The sequence below is a fragment of the Tamandua tetradactyla genome, chromosome 4 (genome assembly GCF_023851605.1).
Source record: "Tamandua tetradactyla isolate mTamTet1 chromosome 4, mTamTet1.pri, whole genome shotgun sequence".
Taxonomy (NCBI): domain Eukaryota; kingdom Metazoa; phylum Chordata; class Mammalia; order Pilosa; family Myrmecophagidae; genus Tamandua; species Tamandua tetradactyla.
In genome coordinates this window covers 53,117,699-53,144,229 of record NC_135330.1, presented here as the reverse complement: position 1 = coordinate 53,144,229, position 26,531 = coordinate 53,117,699, and the positions used below count along the sequence as shown (strand labels likewise).

The 26,531-nt window shown below is 35.7% G+C and overlaps 1 protein-coding gene and 1 long non-coding RNA gene across 2 annotated transcripts in view; one reads left to right on the top strand and one right to left on the bottom strand.

Moving 5' to 3' along the window:
* Positions 1 to 26,531, top strand: part of LOC143680798 (uncharacterized) — a 149,809-nt gene that overhangs the window by 81,836 nt on the left and 41,442 nt on the right. The gene's annotated exons all lie outside the window — the stretch shown is intronic.
* LOC143680796 (complement factor H-like) overlaps positions 1 to 26,531 on the bottom strand; it is an 83,195-nt gene that overhangs the window by 46,903 nt on the left and 9,761 nt on the right. The window contains exons 2-3 of the mRNA XM_077157301.1: positions 7,277 to 7,471; positions 6,351 to 6,527 (exon numbers count right to left, since the gene is read on the bottom strand). Coding sequence (XP_077013416.1) covers positions 6,351 to 6,527; positions 7,277 to 7,471 — 372 coding nt within the window. The remainder of the gene's footprint in view (positions 1 to 6,350; positions 6,528 to 7,276; positions 7,472 to 26,531) is intronic.

Genomic DNA, 26,531 nt, shown 5'->3' with positions numbered 1-26,531 from the left:
AAGATAGTAAGCAGCCTGGAGAGCTAATGCAACTTCAGAATATATGCATAATTTTTCTGTATGCCGGATGGCGGAGGTCACATTTCATTCTTTTTCCATGTGAGTATCCCATTACTGCGGCACCATTTGTTGATTTCTGTTTGTTTTTTGTTGTTTGTTTGCTTGGTTTCTTTTTGGGGGGAGGGGGAAGTATGTAAGCCAGGAATCGATAGACTATATTTTGAAAAAAGAGGCAACAGATAAGTCAACAGCATGATAGGGAAAACAATAGGAAAGAGCACTCACGCGGACACAGGAGCAGCAGAGAAGTATTACTTACCAGGAGGAAGCATAAATAATGCAGAAACAAAGGCCGAGGACCTCAGCATCAGAAGCACAGGAATGATCGCACAGGAGATGCGCATTTCCCCTAGACTGTGGGAATTCATAAATGGAAATCTAATCTGCCTAGGTGGAGTCTAACTTCCAAAGCTACATTTAAACAAAATTCATACTTACCCAATGGCAAAACTGCTTTTACTTAATTAGGATTTTACCAAAGGCGGCCATGTGGCAGTATGTAAAGGTGGTCCATTCAGAACCCGTACCGTTAGAGGCTTGCAGTGCAGTTTGTGGAAAGAAATTGAGCAGAGAAGGGCACAAAACAACCTTCAGGGAGATTAAAATTGCTTCTGACTGGACTGAGTTATGCACATGGGCCCATTTCGCAAGTCTTTGGCCTACAAACTAAACAAGTGTGAATTTTATTGTATATAATTATACCTAGATAAAGTTGATTCAAATTGCTTATTGAAAAATAAAATGATAAATATAATTGCACTAAAATATTTTAAGTGATTGGGTTGCTACAAGAAAAGTGCCAAAGCAATCTACCTGAATAGGAAATGTAAAGTGGAAAATACGAGAGAGTAGTTGCACCTCTTCACGTGAAATAACCAAAATTCCAAACAGAAAAAAAAAAACAATTAAGATAAACAAGCAAAGCTAGTAATGATGTAAGTCAAATACCATCAACAAATGCTCATTCCAAATTTTAAGCAACATTACTTATTATATATTTTTAAAATTTCAAATCACATAAGATGAATATACTTAAAGCTTAAATAAATAATAAACATATCATTTATAAGAGATATAAATCATATCTAAAATCTTCTCATAAGAAAATTTATAATACAGACATTCAAATAGATCAAACAACTTCAAAATATATCACATTAAATAAAAGGAAGGCTGAGGTGTCATAAAGATATATATTTTCCATGATTTGATCTGGAGAACCAAAGTAATTCCAATAACAATCTAAACAGAATTTGTGAAGGAACTTGATGAAAAGGTCTAAAGAACATGAAATCAAGTCATGCCCCCGAGCTCTGACAAAAAGATGACCTGCGCAACCAGGTCACATCCGCCCCCAGCCCATGCAGGTATAATGCTGACTTGCTGCCATAGCTCTGCACATGAGCACAAAGGGTCCCATGCCCTAGACCAAAGCACAGCAGGGTTACGTGCCCCAGACTTGTACACCCTCACTGTTACATCCTCCCTGACCACAGGGCACCCACGTTCACAAGTACCAGCATAACATCCCCAGCCTGTGCCCATACCTGTGCTGCAATGCACCACTGCACTGTTGTGCCCCACCCAATACCCACATTCTGCTACACAGTCACTCCACAAACACAACGCTTTAGACTGTTGAAAGAAATCAACTCCCAAAGTAATTCAATCAAGATATTTACATGTTTGAAAACAACATAAGATCACTAAGCATAGCACAATGCAGATAGATACAGCCCAGCCTAAGGACCATATTAAAACAACAAAGAAGACACAGACATTGGAACAACTAATCAAGATGTTCATATAACTCTACTTAATAAAATAAGTGGGATGCAGAGTGATTTGAACAGTGAATAAAAAAGTATTTGTAAAGTCCCCTTCAGGGAATGGTGAGAAAGGGGGAAAATTCAACTTCCCCAAGTTGAGTTCTTGATATTCTTACAAGCAGTGCAGACAATCAAAGCTATAGGCTGAGCCCCCAATCTTAGGATTTGTTCATATGAAACTTAACCCCACAAAGGATAGGTCAAGCCTACTTAAAATTAGGCCAACAAGTCACCCCCAAGAGAACCTCTTTTGTTGCTCAGATGTGGCCTCTCTCTCCAGCCAACACAACAAGAAAACTCACGACCCTACCCCTGTCTATGTGGAACATGACTCCCAGGGGTATGGACCTTCCTGGCAACGTGGGACAGAAATCCTAGAATGAGCTGAGACTCAGCATCAAGGGACTGAGAAAAACCCTAAAATGAGCTGAGACTCAGCATCAGGGTACTGAGGAAACCTTCTCGACCAAAAGAGGGAAGAGAAAAATGAGACAAAATAAAGTATCAATGGCTGAGAGACTGCAAACAGAGTTGAAAGGTTATCCTGGAGGTTATTCTTATGGATTAAATAGATATCACCTTGTTGGTCAGGACGTAGTGGAAAGGCTGGAGGGAACTGCCTGAAAATGTGGATCTGTGTTCCAGTAGCCATGTTCCTTGATGATGACTGTATAATGATATAGTTTTCACAATGTGACTGTGTGATTGTGAAAACCTTGTGTCTGATGCTCGTTTTATCTACCTTATCAACAGATGAGTAAAACATATGGAATAAAGATGAGTAATAGGGGGGAACAATGTTAAAACAAATTTAGCTTGAAATGCTGGTGCTTGGTGAGGGGGAGGAGTGGGGGTATGGTATCTATGAATTTTTTACTGTTTTCTTTTTATTTCTTTTTCTGAATAGATCCAAATGTTCCAAGAAATGATCATGATGATGAATATGCAACTATGTGATGATATTACTGTGAATTACTGTGAATATTACTGTGAATTACTGATTATATATGTAGCACGGAATGATCAAAAGTTACGAATGTTTGTGTTTGGTGTTTTTTGATATTTTAAAAAAAAATTAAAAATTAATAAAAAATGTAAAAAAAACAAAATGGGATGGCTAATGGCATAAAGAAGATCAAGGCACCATAAGAACATAAAGAAGGATTTGAAAGAATAAAAAGAAAAATAGCAGATATCACAGACTCTTCTTGACCCATTAAAAAAATGCTAGAAGCACACAACACCAGATTTGAAGAGACAGAAGAAAGCATAAATTAGCTAGAGGACAGGATAACTGATTTTGAGTACTCAAAACAGCAAATGGCCAAAAAAGATGGAAAAAATGGAATTGGAGCTCAGTGAAATGATGAACAAAACAAAGCACACAAATATAAGAATCATTGGTGTTCCAGAAAGAGAAAAGAGGAGTAAAAGACCAGGAAGAGTAATTGAAGATATAATCAGGGAAAACTTCCCAACCCTTATAAAGGACATAAATATACAATCAAAGAAGCCCAATAAACTCCATACAGAATAAATCCAAATGGACCTTCCCCAAGACACATATTAATCACTCTGTCAAATGTTGATGAGAAGTAGAAAATTCTGAAAGTGGCAAGAGAAAAACAACCTACTACATACAAGGGAAACCACATAAGACTGAATTCAGAGTACTCAACTGGCACCATGGATGCGAGAAGGCAGTGGTATGATATATTTAAAATCCTGAAAAAGAAAGATTTCCAGCCAAGAATTCTCAACCCAGCCAAGCTGTCCTTCAAAATTGAGGGAGAGATTAAAATTTTCACATATGAACAAATCCTGAGAGATTTTGTCAACAAGAGACTGGCCCTACAAGGAATGCTAACGTGAGTTCTGCCAGTTGAAAAGACAGGAGAGGGGTTCTGGAGGAAGGCACAGAATTGAAGAGTACAAGTAAGGGTAACTTAAAGGATAAAAACAGAAAGAGGGAAAAGAAAATATAGATCTGACAAATAAAGCCAAAAAGTAGGATGGTGGATTCAAGAAATGCCTTTTCAGTAATAACTTTGAATGTTCACGGACTACACTTACCAATTAAAAGATACAGATTGGCAGAATGGATTAAGAAATATAATCCACATATATGCTGCTTACAAGAGACTCGTTTTAGAGAAAGGATACAAATAGATTGAAAGTGAAAGGATGAAAAAAGATTTCCCACAAAAGTTGTTACCAAAAGAAACCAGGATTAGCTATACTCATATTGGACAAAACAGACATTAAATGCAAACGTATCATGAGACAAAGAAGGACACCATATATTAATAAAAGGGATGATTCATCAAGAAGAGAAAACAATGATAAATGATCATGCTCCCAATCAAGGAGCTTCAAAGTATATGAGACAGACATTAGCAAAACTGAAGGGAGCAATAGATGTTTCAGCAATAATAGTAGGAAACTTCAATACACCACTCTCCTCTATAGATAGAACAACCAGACAGAGGATGAACAAAGAAGTAGAGAAGTTATACAACTTGATAAATTAATTAGACCTAACAGACATATATAGGTCATTGCATCCCAAAACACAAGGGTATACATTCTTCTCTAGTGCTCATGCAACATTCTCTAATATAGATCATATGCTGGGGGCACAAAACAAGTCTTTATAAATTTACAGACATTGAAATTATTCAAAGCGCCTTCTCTGATCACATGGGAACGAAGCTGGATCTCAATAACCATCAAAGAACAAGAACATTCACAAATACATGGAGATTAAATAGCACACTTTTAAATAAACAGTGAGTCAGAGAAGAAATTGCTAAAGAAATCATTAGCTATCTGGAGATGAATAAAAAGGAGAATACAATTTATCAAAACTTGTGGGAGGCAGAAAAGGCTGTGCTGAGAGGGAAGGTTATTGCCCTAAAAGCCTATATTATAAAACTAGAAACAGCAAAAATGGAGCACTTAGCTGTTCACCTGGAGGAACTTGGGAAAGAATAGCAACAGATGCAAACAGAAGAAGAGAAATGACAAAGATTAAAGTAGAGTTAAATGAATGGGAGAATAAAAGAACAAAAGAAAGAATCAATAAAACCAAAAGCTGGTTCATTGGAAACATCAATAAAATGGATGGGTCACTAGCAAGACTGACAAAGAAAAATAGAAAGGATGCAAATAAAGTACCTGAGATCAAAGCCCAAGAATAAATCAAAGAATGATAAAGAAAAAAATAGGCTGAAATGTCTTCACTAGATGTCCAGACTTATTACAAATCTAAAGTAGTTAAAACAGGGTAGATCTGGAGCAATGATTTTAAATAATTATTATGGCACAAAATAGAGAGCTCAAATTAATACTCATGATATATGTTTATGATATATGAGACAGGTGCAATTACAGAGCCCTGGGGAAATGTTGGATTTCCAAATTTTCTAAAAAAATGGAAATTTGATAGTTACCATGCATATAAATAAACTCAAACCGGATTAACTATTTAACAGGGGAGGAGAAATATTAAAAGTTTTTAGAATAAAATATTGCATTCTCTATGTTCTTGAAGAAGACACAAGCAATATTAATCATGAAAACAGGTTAATAACTGCAGGAAATAATAAACTGTTCACTAAGGATATCTTAAAGAAAAGAAAAACACAGGCCTTAGAAAAGAAGAAATATTTTCAATAAGTATAATTGAAATTCATATTCAGAGAATAGAAAGAATCCCTAGAATATAAAAATACACAAAAAAGACAAATGAAGAAACCATTAATATTCATGGCCTAGATTTTAAAAAGTGATTACCAATAAGCGCATGAGTATATGCTTTGCCTAATTTATAAAAAAGAGCTCAATTTACAACTTCAATGCTGTAGCATTTTATAAGTACTCAAAGTGGAAACACTAAAATGCATCTCTAATCATTAACAAAGATATAAAGCAGCATCACTAATCATTAACAGGGATGTAAAGCGAGTGTATATTGGTCCACCTACAGTGGAAAACAGCTGGAAATCATCTTGGAGAGTAGAACATACACAATGTCCCAGAAAATCAATTCTGGGTTACAGACCTCTGAGATACACTGAGAATCAATATCTTGTAAAAATGCATGTTGAGTAGCTACCTAAGCATATGAATGACATTTTTAGTTAGCACTGCATTTATTTTCTGGTTATAATTTGTAATCGAGTCAACTGATTTAGTGATATCAATGCAAATATTTCACGACTTAACCAACAAATATTGTGTTCAAATTGTTTTTCTGTATTCTTGAAAAATATCTAGATAGGGACATGTATTTTCTTATATTTTATCAAGAAATTTTTGTATATCCATGTACACATGGAAAAAAAACACATAGGTTCTATTGGCAGGGTAAGAAGAAGTTAATATATACATTTGTTGCAGTTAACATTTGTGAGTCATATAACAAGATAAGTATCTTGACATCTCAGAGCAGAAACTTACCGACACGGATGCACCTGGGAGGAGGGGACCAGTCCTGCTCTGTGCATGTAATTTTGGTGTGTTCATTTGGAAGACTGTAGCCAGGATTGCACTCAACGTCTACAGTTTCATGCTCTAAATATGTGTATTTTGCCCTTAAACTATGTCCATTTTCCACAGAATGAAAATAGCATCGTCCTGAAAGCCATAAAAAGATAAATGAAAAATAACACGATTTTACTCAAAATAATAAATTATATATATATAAAAAACAATAAATTATAATAAAATTGGAAATTTTAGGATGTTATACATGCTAACATATATATATAGTATAATAATTTTTTTTAAAACACAGACCTTTACAATACAAACACTAAATCCAAAATATAAACTATGGACTGTAGTTAATAGTACAATTACAATAATATTCTTTCATCGGTTGTAAAAGAGATACCACACTAAAGCAAATTGTTAATCACAGTGAAAATTGCGTGTTGGGGGTACTTTCGGGAACTCTGTAAATTCAGCATGGTCTTTCTGTGAATCTACAACTGCTTTAATAAAAAATATTAAGATGATTCCCTTTATAATGTGTAAATGAGGATGCACATGCATCCAAACGATGTACAAATTAAGGAAAAACTTCAACTATTTAAAAATAAAATGAATAATCAGTATTTGATGTTATTACCTTTGGCTTTTACAATTGAAATATGGTAAAATGTACATTATAGATGCCCTTATAACAATACCATCTTTACTTCTCATTTGAAGTTCATGAACAGCACCTCAAAAATCAACAGATCCATATTTGTCCTATGTGCTGTCATCACTCATTTGCTGGCCCTGATTTTGCAGGACAAGACTTGATCTTAATCACTTCCGTGTTTTTCTCTTGCCATCTCTGAAAGATGTACACGTGTGATATAAGAACAGTGACTTACTGAGGCATGGTACTGCCGGCGACCATCCTTGTTTTGTGCATTTCATGTAATCACCGCGTTGTTGTGCAGGAGTCACAAAATTGTCATTACAGTAGTAATAGTAAGCTTTTCCTATAGCTGCTGGAAAGGATGGTCTGAAAAATGCTGTTTCATATAGATATCCATGTTTTATTTGTGGAAGATCACACCCCTTCACTTGGAATAAAAACACAAAACCATATATATATGTTATCATAACAAGCACTTAAATTGGATTTTAAATTTTTCATTGATGAGTTATATTCTCTTTTTATCATAACTGCCTTCCTTGCATTAAGGACTCTAAGACAAGGAAATTTATTTGATTCTGACTACTGATGTATTTGGGGAGGTCACTGCTAATGAAAACTAAGTTACATCTTTTGGGTCACAGTGGGCATAAACTTGTCTGAACACTCTCCAAGAAGAAAACTGTGCAGACTTATTTAATGTGTTTTCCTTGATTACATATACCCTTAACGCTGGTTGACAAATCAGCGACCTAGTTGAGTAATGAAGGTGTAGATTTTCCCCCTCAGCCAACCTGACTTTTCTCTTCTTTCTTTTTCATACCCCCCTCTCATGAAAGAGCTTTTCTTTTAAGCCCAGCTCAGATTTAGGGGAGATAGAGAGAGTGAGCAGAGAGAGAGAGAAAGAGAGAGAGAGAGAGTCAGTCAGAGAGACATGGAATTAATTTAATAGCCTCCATTAGTTTATTTTTCTACTCTTCTGTATAATTTAGGAAATCCAAAGAGAAGCACATCAAAAAATCTCTTTTGATTGCCTCACAGAGAAAAAAAAATTCTTATTTGTGTCTCATATTAATTCATCCAAGCCAGTTTTCTTTTCATAATTTTTTAACCAGGAAAAGTAGACAAGGAATAATCCTTAATAACCAAATAATTAAGATTATGGTAAACTGATTTCTTGCTTTTAATTTTAATTGGCAAATGAAATTCTTTCTGTGTCTTATATAATATTTATTTTTTAAGTGAGGTATGAGATACTTGTTCTTTATTAAATTACTCTTATAGTTGAAAATAAATATATTCAATAAATATAATATATATATAGAATATTCTGATATTTGAATAATTTAATAAAGATATAGTATGTTTAGATGTATATTATCTATTAATAGGTTGATATCTTTTTTATTTTCAGAAATTGTGCACTTTTCTTGGATGTTTTAGAGACATTTTACTATTTTTAATTCCAGACTAGCATTAGTTTTTCTAGGAAATATGATCCTTCTATTTCAAGAAGCCTCATGTAACAAGTTAAAAACACATTCCAACACACAATGCCCAGCAACTATTGCTTACACACTTCATTCTCCCATCTTGCAATCTGTTTTTTTGTCTCATAAGAAATTTTCCCAGGTAATTTCTCCCAATGTGTTATATGGATGATAGGTTTTGATTCCTTGCTTACCCTAAATGTCTTTCGTTATCTAAGATGTGTAAATGATAACTTCTCTCATTACAGAAACTTCATCTACAATCCATTTCTCTCATACTGATACCTTTTTCCTGCTTTTTTTTTTAGATTCCAAAATATTGCAGATTAAAAGGCTCTTCTTAATGTCATTTCTTCTAAGGAAACTGTTAGTTGTTATTTCCCAATGCCTTTTTTGATTATTAAAAATATTTTCTTTTTACCTCCCAGTTCTGCAAATTCCATAACAATATGTCAAGACCTGCCAATCAGCAGTAGAAATAATTCTACCCTGGAAAATTTTGAGTGTCTGGATCTGCAGTAAGAGAGTCTGAAAAACGAAATTACCCATTACATTGTAGAACAAAGATTTGAAACTTGGTGGTGTGACACCAGGACAAGTATGTTTTTCAATCTCATTATGGTATGTCATAGAATGCTAGCAAAACAAAATACTCTAATTCTTTCCAAAAGGTACAAAAATGAGATATAATAAAAAGTAGGAATTGTTTTATCACAGGCCTGGGTCCTTTCACTATTCTTTCTCATTGAAGCATGAGTCCACCTTTATCTCTTTTATAAGGTGGTTCCATGAAGCAGATATTATTTTGCACCTATGATCCATCAGCTTTGAGATTGACATGGCAAGAATAGACTTCTTTCCCCTCCTACATTTCCACCAATGCAGGTTGTGTTTTCCTTAGCAGTTATGGTGGGTTTCATCATAATGACTCAAACTGGTCTTAAAATTTATTAAAATATTGACTAATTGATAGCTGTTATTAATTAGTCTGTACTAGTGCAGTTGATTTCTTTGACCAGATCCAAGATCTTGTCATTATCACTGTTAAATTTTATCTTCTTGGATTCAAACTGTTAGTTATTATTTTCTTTAACTAGTGAATCTGTTCTATTGTAGATTCACTCTCATCATCCCTCGTATCATTCCACTTGTGAATTTGTACTGCATTTCCCACAAAGCATTAAACTATTTGATGACCACAGTGAGTAATGGCATAGGCCCAAAAACATAGTCTTGCATCTGATTATCAGATTGGATTATTAAATAAAATTACAAATTAGATATAAACCACCTAATAGCCCTTATCTCCATTTTGATCAAAGGATTTACAAAAAGTCCCCTTGGGTTAAATTTGTTGAGGCCTAGTTTTACTTGGGCTGACTTATACCCTTCATCTAAAAATTTCCTAAACCAGCCATAAACTTTAGTATTTTCTTTATACCTCATATATATATGGAAATCTTACTCATAGTAATAATAGCTTCTTCTGTCAGCAACTCATGTTTCTTATAATTTGTTCTGGAATTATGCCAGGAGTTAACATTGAGTCAACTGGCTTATAATATGATTCATTACATTTTCTTTCATGGAAAACCAGTTTAAATGTGGTATAACTTTGTAATATACTGTCATATACAGAGGAAAGGAAACATTTACCTGTAATGGTTTTAGAAAATAGCGCAACTTCTTCAGCACTCATCAGCCCAAAAAGTGGAGCCTAAATGCCCTCCTTTTGAGTGTGGAGTGGACAGAGTGACTCACTTTGAGTAGATATGGCTGAAGTGATATTGTGTGTCTCTGTCATAAAAGGTATTGAGGCTTCCTCTTCTCTGGATCGCTAGTTTTGGGTAATGTTAGTGGCCATTCAAGCAACCTGTGGAAAGGCCCATGTGAATTGTAGCCTCCAGCCTGAAGCCATGTGAGTGAGCCACCTTGGAAGAGAATCTTCCAGCCTGTGAGGCCAGGAGACTCACTGCAAACTCCAGACCACAGCTTGACTCTGGACAGTCCGGCTAAATCACTCTCAAATATTCTAAACAAAAATCATGGAATTTAAAGGTAAAGCAACCAAAATAAAAAAAAAAACTTACTAGATACATTAAACATTAGATATGACTTTGGGGAAGAAAGAATTACAAATTTGAAGATAGATCAATAGAAAATTTCCAATAAGACGAATAGAAAGTAGAAAGATGAAGAAAAATAAACTGTGTTCCAGAGACATATGAGACATTGTAGGACTATAACCAGGCCTGTTATTAGAGTAGCAGAAGTAGAAGAGATAAAGAAGAGTTCAAAAACACATTTAAAAAAAATTGGCTGAAAAGTATCCCCACATTTACTTATAAACATCGCTTTAGTAATTCTAGAAACTCAGCTAACTTCAAGTAAGATAAACACAAAGAGGAAAACTTTGAAAATGGAGAAAGCAAAACATAATGAGAAAACCATGAAAGCAGCTAAGAGATAATGACTCAATCATGTACAGGGGAATCACAACATGATTAACAGTTTTTCATCAGAGACAATGAGTGGTGATAGGCACAGTTATGTCAATGTGCGCTATCAAAATATCAACTCTGAGTGCTATTCATAGCAAAATTATAATTGAAAATGATGAAGAAATAAATGAGTTCACAGATAAAGCTTGTGGCAGTTCAGTGCTTGTAGTCCTGCCTTGTAGGACATGAAAAGAAATGACCCACAACAGTAACCTGAATTCACGTGAAGAAATAAAGATCCGAGATAAAGGGAATTACATGGACAAGTATAAAAGAGGACCTAATTTTTTTCATTTTTTTCTTTTAGCTAAAGGCAATTGCATAAAACAAGGATTATAAAGCTGCATTTGGGGCTTATATTACATAAAAATGTAATACATTTATAATGTATTTAAATTTATGATTTATTTCATAAAGGTATAATTTATGAAAATTATAACACAAAAGAGAGAAAGGGAATACAGAAGTAAGAGCAAAGTTTCTATATTTTGGTAGAAATGAATTAATTTTATATGAAAGACATTATGATGAATTAAGAGTTTGTTACAATCCTAGAAAAACCACTAAGAAAATAATTAAAAATAATAGAGTAGAAAAAGCAATAAAATGAATGAAAATGGTACAGTATAAAAGAAATAAAAAGGCAAAAAATATAAAGAAAACAAACAGTAAAAAGCATATTGAAGTTGTGAGGCATGTAATGATGTGAATGAACATGTGGGACATTTGGTGAGACAAAATAAGCCAGAAAGAAAAGAACAACAATGGTATGGTCACCTTTAGAAAATGCTTCTTAGAAACAGGGGCCTGGATTGTAAGCTTTTAAAGCAGACATATTAAGTCCAGGGTGGTGATTATTATTTCTGGATTTTTGAGGCTGTTTTATATGTATAATCTGATATTTAGAAATAAGAACAGAGCCGAACAGTTTGGGGTTAAATAATTCAGAACATAGGGATAAGGAAGACAGTGTCTATATTTTAGAACTACACATACTCTTGAGACCAATCAAAGAAAGGTTTATTTCATCTGGAATTGAAATTTTCTGTAGTGCATAATCTAATTCACCCTATCTGTATAGCTCATTTGAACAATTGAAACACAGGGAGCACATAATAAGAAAGGTCTTTTAATCCTGTGTAGACTATTGTAATGCCTGGAAACATCCTAGAGTATATTAATCAGATAATCAAAAAGTATTGACAAAGTCCCCTGAGGGAAGGGAGAAAGACTGGAACTATTACACCTTACCATCAGGGAATCCCCTGATACTGTGTCAAACTTTAGGGACACCCAAATCAATAGGTCATGCCTTCAATCATGAGACTTACTCTTATGAAGATTATGTAGGTAGCAGAGAAGCCTTGAATACCTATAGGCATGCCTAAGAGTTATTTCTGGAGGACCTCTGTGGTTGCTCAGATGTGGCCTCAGTCTCTCTAAGCCCGAGTGAAATCATTGCCCTCCCCACTACGTGGGACAAGACATACAGGGGTGAAAGTCTCCCTTGCAAAGTGGGAGATGACTCCCAGGTATGAATCCAGACCTGGCACTGTGGGATCAACAATTCCATCCTAACCAAAAGGGAGAAAAGAAATGTAATTAATAAAGTATTAGTGACAGAGAGAGTTCAAAATAGAGTCAAGAGGCTACTCCGGGGATTGCTCTTATGCAAGCTTCAGTTAGACCTTGCTACCATCACAACCTGTGAAACTCCAACCAGGACCACTCCAGCCAATTCTAAAGAACACCTAGGGCAACTAGGTGATAAGATTCCACAAGGGTTACATGCACTGGAGTAACTTTCCAGAAACCTACAGCCTCCAGATTGTTCCCTGGTCCAGATAAGTCCTGAAACCTAGCCCAGCCTCTCCAGAACATCAGATAGTTCCATCTCCCTACCCCATATTAGTGACAGACCCTTACAATGAAAAAAATTTAGAATTGCAATAGCCCAAACACCCCTAAAGAGAGGTCTGGAAAGATCAAATATGGTAGTGGAGTTATACATAGAAGCTAGATTTAACAAATGAATAGGAATGCTGAATCATTAAATTGATATCTCTTTTAGTCTCCAGTATTTTAGAGCAGCTAGAAGTAGAAACTTAAAATTGTGAAGTTGTAACTGATGTCAAAGTCTGAAATATGTTCTACAACTAATTGTGGTGCTATGCTTGGAAATCCATAGCTTTTTTGTATGCATGTTATTTTTCACAAAAAAAAAGAAGGAAAACAGTTGATTGTGATAAAAAATATTTAAGCCCTCCAACCTCCTATATTCTGGAGTAGCTAGAAGGAAAACATTGAGAGGATTATATGGTAGCCCGTGATAAACTCTGGGATCTGTCCAGTAATCACTTGTTGAAGAGTGCTTTGAAAAAATAAGCTTTTTTATTTCTTTTCTTTGTATATATGTTATACTATACAATAAAAATAGCTAAAATTCTAAAAAAAAAAATGAGTACAGCCTCATATCCTTCCTACTATATCACCCATAATGCACTCTGCTATATTTTTTATCTTTTAGATTTCTACCATTTGCACTCGTGTTCCCTTTTTCCAATGCCATCCACACATCATGATATTCCATATCTGGCAATCACCTCATGATATATCATTCCAACTGTTCTTTCCACTGTCTAGAACCTCCTTGATTTCTGCAGCTGTCATAAGGGCTGTTTAAAACTATTAGGGTCCTTTCCCTTCCAGATGCATGGTAAAATTGCCCACCTCTTTGAATTGGGCATGGCTATATGAAAAAAAGTGTGGAATTAACATGTATCACTTTAGCAAAGAAGTTTTAAAGCCATTGTGTGAAATTCTATGTTCTCTTCTCCACAGTAACAGTGAGACAGAAAAGCATAGAGAGGTGATGTCTTAGAATTAAAGCTTTAGAATAAAATTCATGACATATTTCGCTTTGATCTAATTGTTATCAAGCACAAACAGGAAGTAAATTTAATCTATTAAGCTACTGATATTTGGGGGAAATATTTTTCCTACTGCAACTCCTTAACCTAGTCCAGAGATTAGAAAAGCTTTACTGGAAAGGGGGAGATAGAAAATCTGTGATAAAATTATTCAATTCTGTACTTGAGGTGTGAATATAGCTACAGATAAAACAAATGGGCATTACTGTATTCCATTTAAGTGTTACAAACCAAAAAAAGTGAACAGCCCTGATTTAACTTGACACCCCCTAACCTAGGACATCATAATTAATAAAGCTCATTAAAAAAATACTCTGCCTCCACCTTTTGCTTATTGTGAATAATGCTGTTATGAACATTGATGTACAAATATCTGTTCAGATCACTGTTTCCAATTATTTTGGATGTTATACTAAGCAGTTGGACTGCCAGGTCATATGGTAATCATATGTCCAAATTTCTGAGGAATGAATGAACTCAAAACACCCATACCTGTTCTCAAAAACAATGTATAAAAGTTAATATGTCTCCACTTCTTCACCAACACTGGTATTTTTTACATAATAGACATCCTAGGGGGTGTAAAGTGGTATAGCACAATATTGTGAATATAATTAATACCACTGAATTGTACACTTGAAAATGGCTGTTCTACTTTGCTAGCTGCTGGAATGCAATATACCAGAACCAGAACAGCTTTTAAAAAGGGGAATTTAATAAATTGTTAGTTTACAGTTCTAAGGGTGAGAAAATGTCTCAATTAAAACAAGTCTATGGAAATGTCCAATCTAAAGCATTCAGGGAAAGATACCCTGGGTCAAGAAGGCTAATGAAGTTCAGGGTTGCTCTCTCAAGTGTAAAGGCACATGGTGAACACGGTCAGGGTTTCTCTATCAGCTGGAAGGGCACATGGTGAGTACAGCATCATCTGATAGCTTCCTCTTCAGCTTCCCAGGAGGCATTTTCCTTCTTCGTCTCCAAAACTCACTGGCTAGTGGACTCTGCTTCGTGGTGCTATGGCATTCTCTGCTCTCTCCAAATCTCTCTTGTTGTTCTCTTTTATATGATTCCGGTAAACAAATCAAGAACCACCCAAATGGGCGGAGACACACCTTGACTTAATCCAATTTAACAACCCTCTTGATTAAATCACATCTCCGGGGGGATGATCTAATTACAGTTTCAAACACACAATGCTGAATAGGGATTAGAAGAAATGGACGTCTTTACAAAATGGGATTAAGATTAAAACATGGTTTTTCTAGAGTACATACATCCTTTCAAACCAGCACAATGGCTAAAATGGGAAATTTTAAGTGTATATGTGTTACTACAACAAAGTTTGAAACATACTATGCCTCTTAAACATTGTTGCAGTGAAGTCACATCTATAATGGTACCATATTGTATTTTGGACTAACAACCTGTGGAATATTTCTAATATTAACTGACATTCATCTACATGATCCTAATTTACTTCTTAATCCATTTCCCAAATCTTCCCCATGTTTGCCACTTTCCTCAAGCCACCTACTCCAATTACTCCTTTGCAACAGATAAGTTCTTGTATTCACAGAAAAGAGCTGAGCCTAAAAATTGTGATTTCCCTTCATTTCTTTCAACATTCCTTCTGTGGAAAAGTTATATATATTCTGGGATTAAACCTCTCCTTCAGTTTTATGTGATAAGGCATTTCTTTCAAATTCAGGTTAGTTTCTCACCTATAGATCCTCCATTTTTCCATGTATTGCACACCATTATTTATTCCTTTCCTCATTTCTCTTTCTTAAATGGATATGCAAGTTTTACCAATTTTAAAATCATTTCCTCAACCTGTAGACACAGTTTAACTAATGTGCTACATTAATACTCCCCTTTACAACCAAGTTCCTCAAAACATTTTTCAATTTCTGTCTCCATTTTCCCACCTCCCACTTATTCTTTAACCCACTGGTGTCTGGCTTATAACACCTCCATGGTCCTAACACTGATCTGACAATAGTCACTAATGTCCTCCAATTTCAAAATTCCAAAACTCATTTTATACAATAAATTGTAGTAGTAGTATATATTATGGGCTTGTGCTGGTTTGAAACTGCTGTGTACACCAGAAAAGCCATGTGGTTTAACCATCATTCAATATTGTTGGGTGGGATTCTTTAAATTGTTTCCACAGACATGTGACTCACCCAGTGTGGGTGGGACATTTTGATTAGGTGGTTTCCACAGAGATGTGTCTCCACCATTCAAGTTGGGGTCACTTCCTAGAGTCCTTTAAGACAGAACTATTTTGAGAAAAACTCCAGAGCTGCAAGACCAGAGACCTTTGGAGTTGCAGAAGGAATATGCCCAGAGAATATTCTTTGAAATGAAAAGTCTGGAGAGAAAGCTAGCAGAGGTCACCTTATACCTTCCCAGATGACAGAGGTGTTCCAGACCTATGAGCCTTTCTTGAATCAAGGTATCTCTTTCTGGATACTTAAGTTTGGACATTTTAATGGCCTTAGAACTATAAACTTGCAACTTAATACATACCCTTTTTAAAAGCTATTGCTTTTTTGGTATATTGTATTCTGGCAGCTTTAACAAATGAAAATAGACTACTCTATTCTTGTTGAACTGAGCAAGTTACTTTGTAATATTATACATTGTTGACCACTGACTTCTTGACACTCTCAAATGCCTTATACGCCATGGTTTTCCTTCCATTTCTGAAGATTACTTTTCCCTTTTCTCTTATTTTATTTTTCCGTTGGCTCCTCTTGTTCTACTCTACTTAGTTTTTAGGGCTGTTTGCCCCTCAGATCTCAACCCCTACAAATTTCCCTCTTACATTCTATGCTATTACAGCACTGACCTTCTGTCTGCCTTCAAACATGCCAAACTTTACTTAATAATTTTCACTTTATATGTGTCTTGAATGATTCTCTCCTAGATTTTTCCCATTAAAATTTGGTTTTGATATACTTTATATACCATAAAATTCACCCACTTACAGTATACAGTTCAATGCTTTTCAATATATTCAGTGTTGTGCAACCATCACCACAATCACTCACTTTTTAATTAAAAGTTTTTGAGATAATTGTACAGTTTCATACAATTATAATAATACAGACAGATCACCTGCAACATTTTGCATAAACTATAATATACTAGGACATTGACATTTATGGTAACAATTCACACATCTTACTCATATTTCTCTGATCTTAATTGTATTCATTTCTGTGTGCATGCTTCATTCAGTGCTTTTTTTATCACCTGTGGGAGATTGTGCACCTACCACAACAATCGAGACACCGAACAGTTCCATAACCACATGGTTCTTTCATATTGTTTTTTTCTTTGATATTATTTTTATTTTTCATTGATATATACTATATAGTCACATAAAATGCAAACATCCAAAGTGCACCATCAATGAACCACAACATCATCACATAGCTGTGAACCCATCATCACAATTGACCTTTTCTTTCTTTTTTTATGATAAATAACATATATACAAAAAAGCAAAACCTTTCAGAGCATATTTCAACAATTATTTGTAGATTTCAGAGTTTGGGATGGGTTACAATTCCACAACTCCGGATCTTTACTTCTAGCTATCTAAGACACCAGAGACTAAAAAAGAAATATCAACAAATGATTCAGCAGAAATACTTATTTGTTAAACCTTACCCTTTCTGTACAACTCCACCATCAACAGTGAGCCTTCTCCCACTCCCCTGGGGTGTTTGGATTATCAATGATTTGGGATAGGAGGATGGAAGAAGTGATACTTTGGAGGAGATGGCCCCTCTGCATTTCAGGACTTATCAGGTCCAGGGACCCATCTGGAGGTTGTAGGTTTCTGAAAAGTTACCCTAGTGCATAGAAATTTTGTAGAATCTCATATATAATGCCTTAGATATTCTTTAGGATTGGCAAGAATGGTTTTGGTTGGGGTTTGGCAAGCTATGACAAGTAGCAGTGTGTAACTGAAGCATGCATAAGAGTGCCCTCCAGAGTAGCCTCTCAACTCTATTTCAACTCCCCCAGCCACTGATACCTTGTTTGTTATACTTCTTTTCCCCCTTTTGACGAAGAGGATGTAGTTGATGCCATGGTGCCATAGCCAGGTTCCTCTTTGGGAGTCATCTCCCATGCCACCAGGCAGAATTTCATACCTGGATGTGATGTCCCATTTAGGGAGGAAGGCAGTGATTTCACTTGCCAAGTTGGGTTTAGGGAGAGAGAGGACACATCTGAGCAACAAAAGAGGTTCTTCAGAAATAATTCTTAGGTGCACCTATAGGTAGGCTAAGCCTGTCCATTATATACATACACTTCAGAAGAGTAAACCTCCAAGTTCAAGTGCTTGGCCTATTGATTTGGATGTCTTTAATGTTTCACACAGTATCAGGGTTTCCCCAGTGGTTAAGCTTGAATAGTTTCATAATTTTTTCTCCATCCCTCAAAGGATTTTGGTTATCTGCTTAATGAGTTCTGGGATTTATCCAGGCATTCTATTAAGCTATAGAGGATCAAAGGCCCTCACTTTTATTATGGGCTCCTTTGTGTTTGGATTGTTTAAATGATCTGTTCAGACAAGTTGAGTTAGATTATATGTTAAAGAAGATTTAGGTAATGGACAAAATAAACCATTCTTCATTTGGTATTAAAGAGTAGATGAGTTTTAAAATATATATAATGTCTTCCTTACCCCTGTGTTCTGAATTACCTTAATCTTGACTTGATTGGCTTCATTCTTATATCTAAATACCAGGTTATCCAAATATAAAACCACCTCTCAAAATGCAGAAATTACAATTGCTGCCCCAGATTAAATGTGACTACTAAAAAAGCTTACAATCTAAGCCCCTGTTTTCATATAAGGATTTTCTAAATGAGATGATACAATATTTTTCTTTGGTTTCTGGGTTATTTTGCTTCACCAAACGTCCCACAGGTTCATTCACAAGATTGCATGCCTCACAACTTTGTTCCTATTTGTGACAGCACAATATTTGATAATATATATACATCATCATTCGTCAATTTACTTCTCAGCCAGTGCATCTTTTCATCACCTCCATTCATTGGGCATCATGTATGATGTCCAAAGCAAACAGTGCATCAATTCTCTCAATTTTAGATAATTTCATTGACTCCAAGAGAAAGATGACCAATAAGCACACCCTCACCATATGGAAAATCCAAACCTTCCCTTAACACTTGTCCCTCCCCCCATCATTTACCCCTGGTATTGCTGTGGTACTATTGATGTTTTCCTGTTGAACATAGCTCACAGCATGCAATAGCAGTTTTCCCCCATATCTTGAACTTATTCATTCTTTGCCCAAGATTCATACCTTTGCAGCAGTTCATGCAAGAATTTACTAACATTTGTATTATTAATCAGTGGGACACAGGGTCTATACAACCCCTTTCAATCATGGTCACCTTCAATATGGTAATATTTCTTATAGAACCACTGGTGAACTGCCTTCACTTATAATTATCCTTTGTATTTAAATTCAACTTCATTAGCCAACCATATACCCATCTCTAGCTTATATGTATCACTAGATCCCCTATAAGCCTCTGATTTTACCTTTACCATGATCATAAAGGTGGAGTCATGCAGTGTCTATCCCTTTGTGTGACTTATTTCACTCAGCATTATGTCTTCAAGGTTCATCCATCTTGTCATGTGCTTCAAGACATAATTTCATCTTGCTGCTGAATAATATTCCATTGTGTGTGTATACTACATTTTGTTAATCCATTCAACTACTGATGGACATTTGGATTGTTTCCATCTTTTGGTGATTGTAAATAATGCTGTTATGAACATCAGTGTGCAAATATTTTTGTCACTGTTTTCAGCTCTTCTGGATATATACCATGTAGTGCTATTTCTGGGTCATAGGGCAACTTGATATTTAGTTTCCTAAGGAACCACCAAACTGTCTTCCACGGGGTCTGTACATTCTCACCAGCAGTGCATAAGTGTTCAGGTTTCTCCACATCCCTTCCAACATTTGTTGTTTCTCGTTTGTTTGTTTAATAATAGCCATTTTTTCTTCAAACACTTTTTATTGTGAAAAATAACATACATAAAATAAGCAATAAATCTTCAAGTACATTTTAACAAATAGCTATACAACAGATTTTAAGGTTTGGTATGGGTGACAGTTCCATGATATTTCATTTTTTCTTCTAGCTTCTCTAAGACACTGGAGACCAAAATAACATAATAGTTATTCTTCTACATGTGAGGTAGAATCACGTTGTAGTATTGATCTGCATTTCCTTTATAGCTAATGAAAATGAGCATCTCTTTATATGCTTTTTGGTTATCTGTATTTGCTCTTCAGAAAAATGCCTATTCATATCTTTAGCTCATTTTATAATTGGGTTGTTTGTTCTTTTTTTTTGATTAGTATGATTTCATTATGTATATAGGATATCAAATCTTTATTCAATGTATGATTTTCAAATATTTTCTCCCATTGAGTTGGCTGCCTCATCATCTTTTCGACAGTCTTTTGAGGGACAAAAGCATTTGATTTTGAGGAGTTCCCATTTAACTATTATATTGTTTTCTTTCTTGCACTTCGGGTGTAATATTTAGGGATCTGCCTCCTATTACTAGGTCTTCAAGATATTTCCCTACATTTTCTTCTGGGAGCTTTATGGTACTTTTTCTTATATTTAAATGTTTGATCCACTTTGAGTTAATTTTTGTATAAGGTGTAAAGTAAGGAAAGAATCCTCTTTCATTCTTTAGGCTATTGATTTCAGTTTTCCCATGCCCATTTATTAAAAAATGTATTTTGTCCTAGGTCAGACGACTTGAGGGCCTTGTCGAAGATCAGTTGACCATAGATTTTGTGGCCAATTTCTGCACTCTTAATTCCATGGCATTCATCAATAATTCTATTTTTGTGTCAATACCGTGCTGTTTTGACCACTGTGACTTTTTAATAAATTTTGAAAATCAAAAAGTGTTAATGCTCACACTTCATTTATTCTTTTTAGGATGTTTTTAGCTACTTGAGGTCTCTTTCCCTTCCAGATGAATCTAGCTTTTCCAAATCTTCAAAGTGCTTTGTTGGATTTTTGATTGATCTGTAGACCAATTTGGGTAGAATCGACATATTAATTACATTTAACCTTCCTGTACGTGACCAGGGAATGTCTTTCTAACTATTTAGGTCTTTGATTTCTGTTAGTATTATGTAGTTTTCTGTGTACAAGCCCTCTATGTTCCTAGTCAAGTTCATTCCTAGATGCTTGATTCTTTTTGTTGCTATTTTGAATGGAATTTTTCTTTAATTGTCTCAATTAGGTCTTTGCCTGAATATAGAAACATTAGTGATTTTTGCATCTTAATTTTATATTCCACCACCTTGCTGAATTTGTTCATTAGCTTGAGTAACTTAGTTGTAGATTTCCAGGATTTTCCAACTATAGTATCATGTCATCTAAATGTAATGAAAGTTTTACTTCTTCCTTTCCGATTTGGATTTTTAAAATTTCTTTTTCTGCCTGATTGCTCTAGCTAGAACTTCTAGCACAACATTGAATAATGGTGAGAGTGAGCATCCTTGCCTCCTTCCTGACCTGAGGGGGAAAGCTTTCAGTTTCTTGCCATTCAGTATGATGTGGGCTATCAATTTTTCATATATGCCCTTTATCATATTGAGGAAGTTACCTTTGACCCCTAGTTTTTGAAGTGTTTTCTATCAGAAAAAGATCTTGAATTTTGACAAATGTTTTTTTAGCATCAATTAAGGTGATCATGTGATTTTTTCCTTAGATTTGTTAATGTATTGTATTACATTAATTGATTTTCTTGTGTTGAGCCGTCCTTGCATTATTGGTATAAACTCCACTTCATTTTTACATATAATTTTTAAATATGTTTTTGGATTTAATTTGTTAGTATTTTGTTGAGAACTTTGCATTTATGTTCATTAGGGAGATTAGCCTATAATTTTCTCTTCTTATAGCATCTTCACCAGGTTTTGGTATTAAAGTGATTTAGCTTCACGAAATGTGTTAGTTAGTATTCCTTTTTCTTTAAATTTTTGAAAATTTGAGCAGGATTGGTGTTAATTCTTTTTGGAATGTTTGATAAAATTCACCTGTGAAGTCATCTGGCCCTGGGCTTTTCTATGTAGGAGGATTTTTGATGATTGATTGAGTCTCTTTAATTGTGATATTTTTGGGGGGGAGGGATCTTCTATTTCTTCTTGTGTCAGTTTAGCTTGTTTGTATGTTTCCAGGAATTTGTCCATTGTATCTAAGTTGTCAGGTTTGTTGGCATATAGTTGTTAAAGTATGATCATATCATCTTTTTTTATTTCTTCCGAGTCTGTGATAACAACCGCCCTCTCATAGCTGATTTTATTTATTTGCATCCTCTCTCTATTTTTCTTTTTCAGCCTTGCTAGTGGTTCATTGAATTACTGATTTTTTCACAGAACTAACTTTTGGTATTATTGTTCCTTTCTATTGTTGTTTTGCTCTCCATCTCATTTAACCCTGCTTTTATCTTTAAGTCTCTTCTTCTCTTTTCTTTGGGGTTGGTTTGCTGTTCTTTCTCATGTTTCTCCAGGTAGGCAGTTAAGTCCTCAACCTTTGTTCTTTCTTCTCTGTTAATATAGGCATTTAGGACAATGCATTCCTCTCTCAGCACAGCCTATGCTGCATCCCATAAGTTTTGACATGTTGTATTATCATTTTCATTAATCTTCAGATAGCTACTGATTTCTCTAGCAATTTCCTTTTTGACCCACTGGTTGTGTAAGGGTATGTTATTTAATCTCCATATATTTGTGAAAGTGCTTTGAATAATTTCAACGTTTTTAAATTTATAAAGAGTGTCTTTTTGCCCCAGTATATGACCTATTCTGGAGAATGTTCATGAGCACTAGAGAAGAATGCATATCCTGATGTTTTGGGGTGTAACAACCTATATATGTCTGCTAGGTCTAATTCATTTATCAACTTGTTTAAGTTCTCTATTTACTTGTTGATCCTCTGTCTGGTTCTATATATAGAGGAGAGTGGTGTATTGAAGCCTACTATTATTGTTAAAATATCTATTTCTCCCTTCAGTTTTTGCCAATGTTTGTCTCATGTACTTTGGAGCTCCTTGATGGTAGTGTAAATATTTATAATTCTTATAAATTCTCAAAATTCTTGGAAAGTCGTCCCTTTCATTAATATGTAGTGTCCTTCTTTGTCTCTTAGGATGACTTTACATACAAAGCCTATTTTGTGATATGAGTATAGCAACTCTTGCTTTTTTTATTACAGCTTGCATGAAACATCTTTTTCCATCCATTCACTTTCAATGTTTGCATGCTTGTGTCTAAAATGAGTCCTTTGTAAGCAGTATATAGCTAGATTATATTTCTTAACCCATTCTGCTTATCTGTATTTTTAATTGATAAGTTTAGTCTGTTAATATTCAAAGTATCAGACTGTGGGATACAGAGTAGAGAAGTCAGGGCACAAGGAGCACCACAGGGTGCAGATGTGTCCTTGCAGAGTGTGAGGGCTCTAAGGCAGTGGGGATGCAGATACATGAGTGTGTATGGGTGGGATGAAGTCACAAGGGTTGCAGGACATCAGTCAGGGTTGGGTGATGTCAGGTGGGCAGGACCAAGGCATGGTTGCACAGGTTTGGGAGTGTTTGGGCAATGGTGCATGCATGGGAAGAACCAGTGCTATGTAGCACAGATGTGCATGTAAACACCTGCCATGTGTGGGAGCAGAGCATGTGTGCCAAGGACTAGGATAAAGGTATGTACATGTGCAGGGCATGAGGGTGGGATGCAGGGGTCAAGAGGTTGGTGCATGGATGTGTGGGCACCTCACAGGAAATATGTGGCTGTGCCCATGCCCAGATCTGTATGGTGGGATCCTAGTGTGTGTTGGTCTGGGGAACAAGGCCTTTGTGTGCCTGTGCCCACAGTTCAGGGGCAGTGAAACAGGATTGCACCAACATGGGCTGTGGGCAGATGTGGCCTGGATGCACATGTCAGTGCTTGCCCTAAGCAGGGGTGGCATCTTGGGGTGCATGTGTGCACGTATGTGAGTTGGGGTGGGATAGCTGGATGCTGATGTATGCATGCACAGAGCTCAGATGGGGTGGGGAGGTACTGCATGACAGTATGACCTAGGGGAAGGTGTAACCTGAGGCATAGGGTGAGAGCCTGCAGCAAGGATGCACAGGTAACTGCCTGAAGGGGGCAGGAAGGATAAAGGGTGGGGTGGCATTCATGAGAATAGTGTATTCAAGGAACATGGCTTGCCTTACTTACTTATCCAGTTCTCCCTGTCAATTCACTCCTGAGGACTCAGGGCTTCTGTTTGTAAGGGGTATGTTAGACTCTTTGCACTAGCTAGATGGTCTCCAGTTCCCTTTGTCTTAATTCTTTAGCTTTTGCAACCAGAGCCTCCCTCTGTGGTGTTGAGGACCCTCTCAGGTCACTTACTCCCAGGAATTGCCAACCTTGTTGCCTTCCCATCACTTTCTAACTCTTCTTTGGAGTGGGGGTGAACTTGACTTATCCTATTCTGCCATTTTCCCTCTCCTAGATTTTTACATTGATGCTCACCACTATCAGTCACCACCTCAGGGATATCTTCTCTGAAGACACTATTTATTTTATAAATGAATAGCTATGTCTCACACGTTGGTTTTATGTGATAATTATCCTTTATTTTGCTGTTTCCCTCTTCATATTCTCTGTGCAATTCAATTCATTTCTATAATAAATAGCCCCTACCCCTTATGCCTATTTCTTCCTTTTTGGGATCTAAATCCATGTGCTCAGCATGGCTTCACATTGGAAATGTACATGTGTGTATTTCACAAGCACGTTCAACTTTCAATATGTCAGACTAAATTAGCATCTCTTTCTCTCAATATATGTCCTCCCTCCTATGTTCAACATTTTGGATTGTGACACAAGAACCTCATGACAGAATCCTTGAAATATATCCCATGTGCTTTCCTCATCATCAATCTAACCTTCCACTAGATACCATATTCCAGTAAGTTTTTTTTTAATCCTCTTAGTTGTAATTATGACTTATAAATCTTCTCTCCAAACCAGACTGCCACTCTGTATGTTCAGGTCTTAGCAATAGACTTTTAATGGTCTTAAATTCATACCCCATCTTCCAGAATTATATGTGATTAATAAGTCTCTATTTCTAACAGGATGTTATCTACATATTGTAATGGTTTTATTAAAAATAATATGTGGATACCTAAATACAAGTTTTAAATAAATACAAGTTTTAAATAAAATATATCTTCAGTGATTTATGTTAAGAATTAATTGGTGCTAACCTTACATCTGTTCATTGTATATATATTTTTATTTTATCATTTCATTCTGCTATGTCTATTATTTTTCATTTACCCATTTCAATCCAGTAGTATATGTTTACTTAGATTTCACTTAATGTATGTACTCAAATTTTACACCAGTCTTTGAAGTCCAAAGTTATGAGATATAAATAACAACAGCATAACTAAGAGGTTGACAAAATGATATTGGGACAATTTTCTTAAATTAATGAAGAATAGAATGACTTCTGATCACTCTCAAGCACTGAACAAGAATCCTTTTTGACTTAGTCTTTCAGGGCTTGTACATCAATGACCATAAATTGGTCGGTGAAACAACAGGAATTTATTGTCTCACACTTTGGAGAGCTAGAAGTCCAAAATCAATGCATCAGCAGGCCATGCTCTCTGCAATATCTGAGACATTGTGGGGTTAGGCTTGCAGGCAGTCTTTGGCACTCTATGGCTGCAGATTCATCTCGGCCTCTGTGCCAGTTTGAACCTGTGGCGTACCTTACAAAAGTCATATAATTTAATCCTCATTCAATATTGCTTGGTGGGAACATTTTGATTGTTTCCATGGAGACATGACCCACCCAATTGTGGGTGGTAAATTTTCATTAGGTGGTTTCTGTGAAGATGTGTCTCCACCCATTCAAGGTGGGGTTGCTTACAGGAAACCTTCAAGAAAGAACCATTTGGAAAAAGTTTTAGAGCCCACACATCCAGAGACCTTTGGGGATGTATTAGGAAAACATTCTTGGAGGAGCTTCATGAAACAAGAAACTGGGAGAGAAAGCTAGCAGACTTTGCCACATGCCCTTCCACTGAGAGAGAAACCCTGAACTTTATTGGTCTCTCTTGAGTGAAGGTAACCTCTTGTTGGTGGCTTAATTTAGGATATTTTTATAGACTAGCGTTAATTTGGGCATTTTCATGGCTTTAGAACTATAAACTTGCAACTTGATAAGTTCCCCCTTTTAAAAGCCATGCTGTTTCCAATATATCACAATCTAGCAGCTTGCAAATTAGAACAAATATTGGTACCAGAGAACTGGAGTGTTGCTCTGGTTTGCAAATACTAAACATGTTGAACCAAGTTTTTAAATGCATAAGGGGGAGATTCTGAAATTATGAGGAGCTTGATAGAGAAGGCCTAGAATGTTTTGAAGAGACTGTTGGCAGAATGTGGACTCTGAAGATA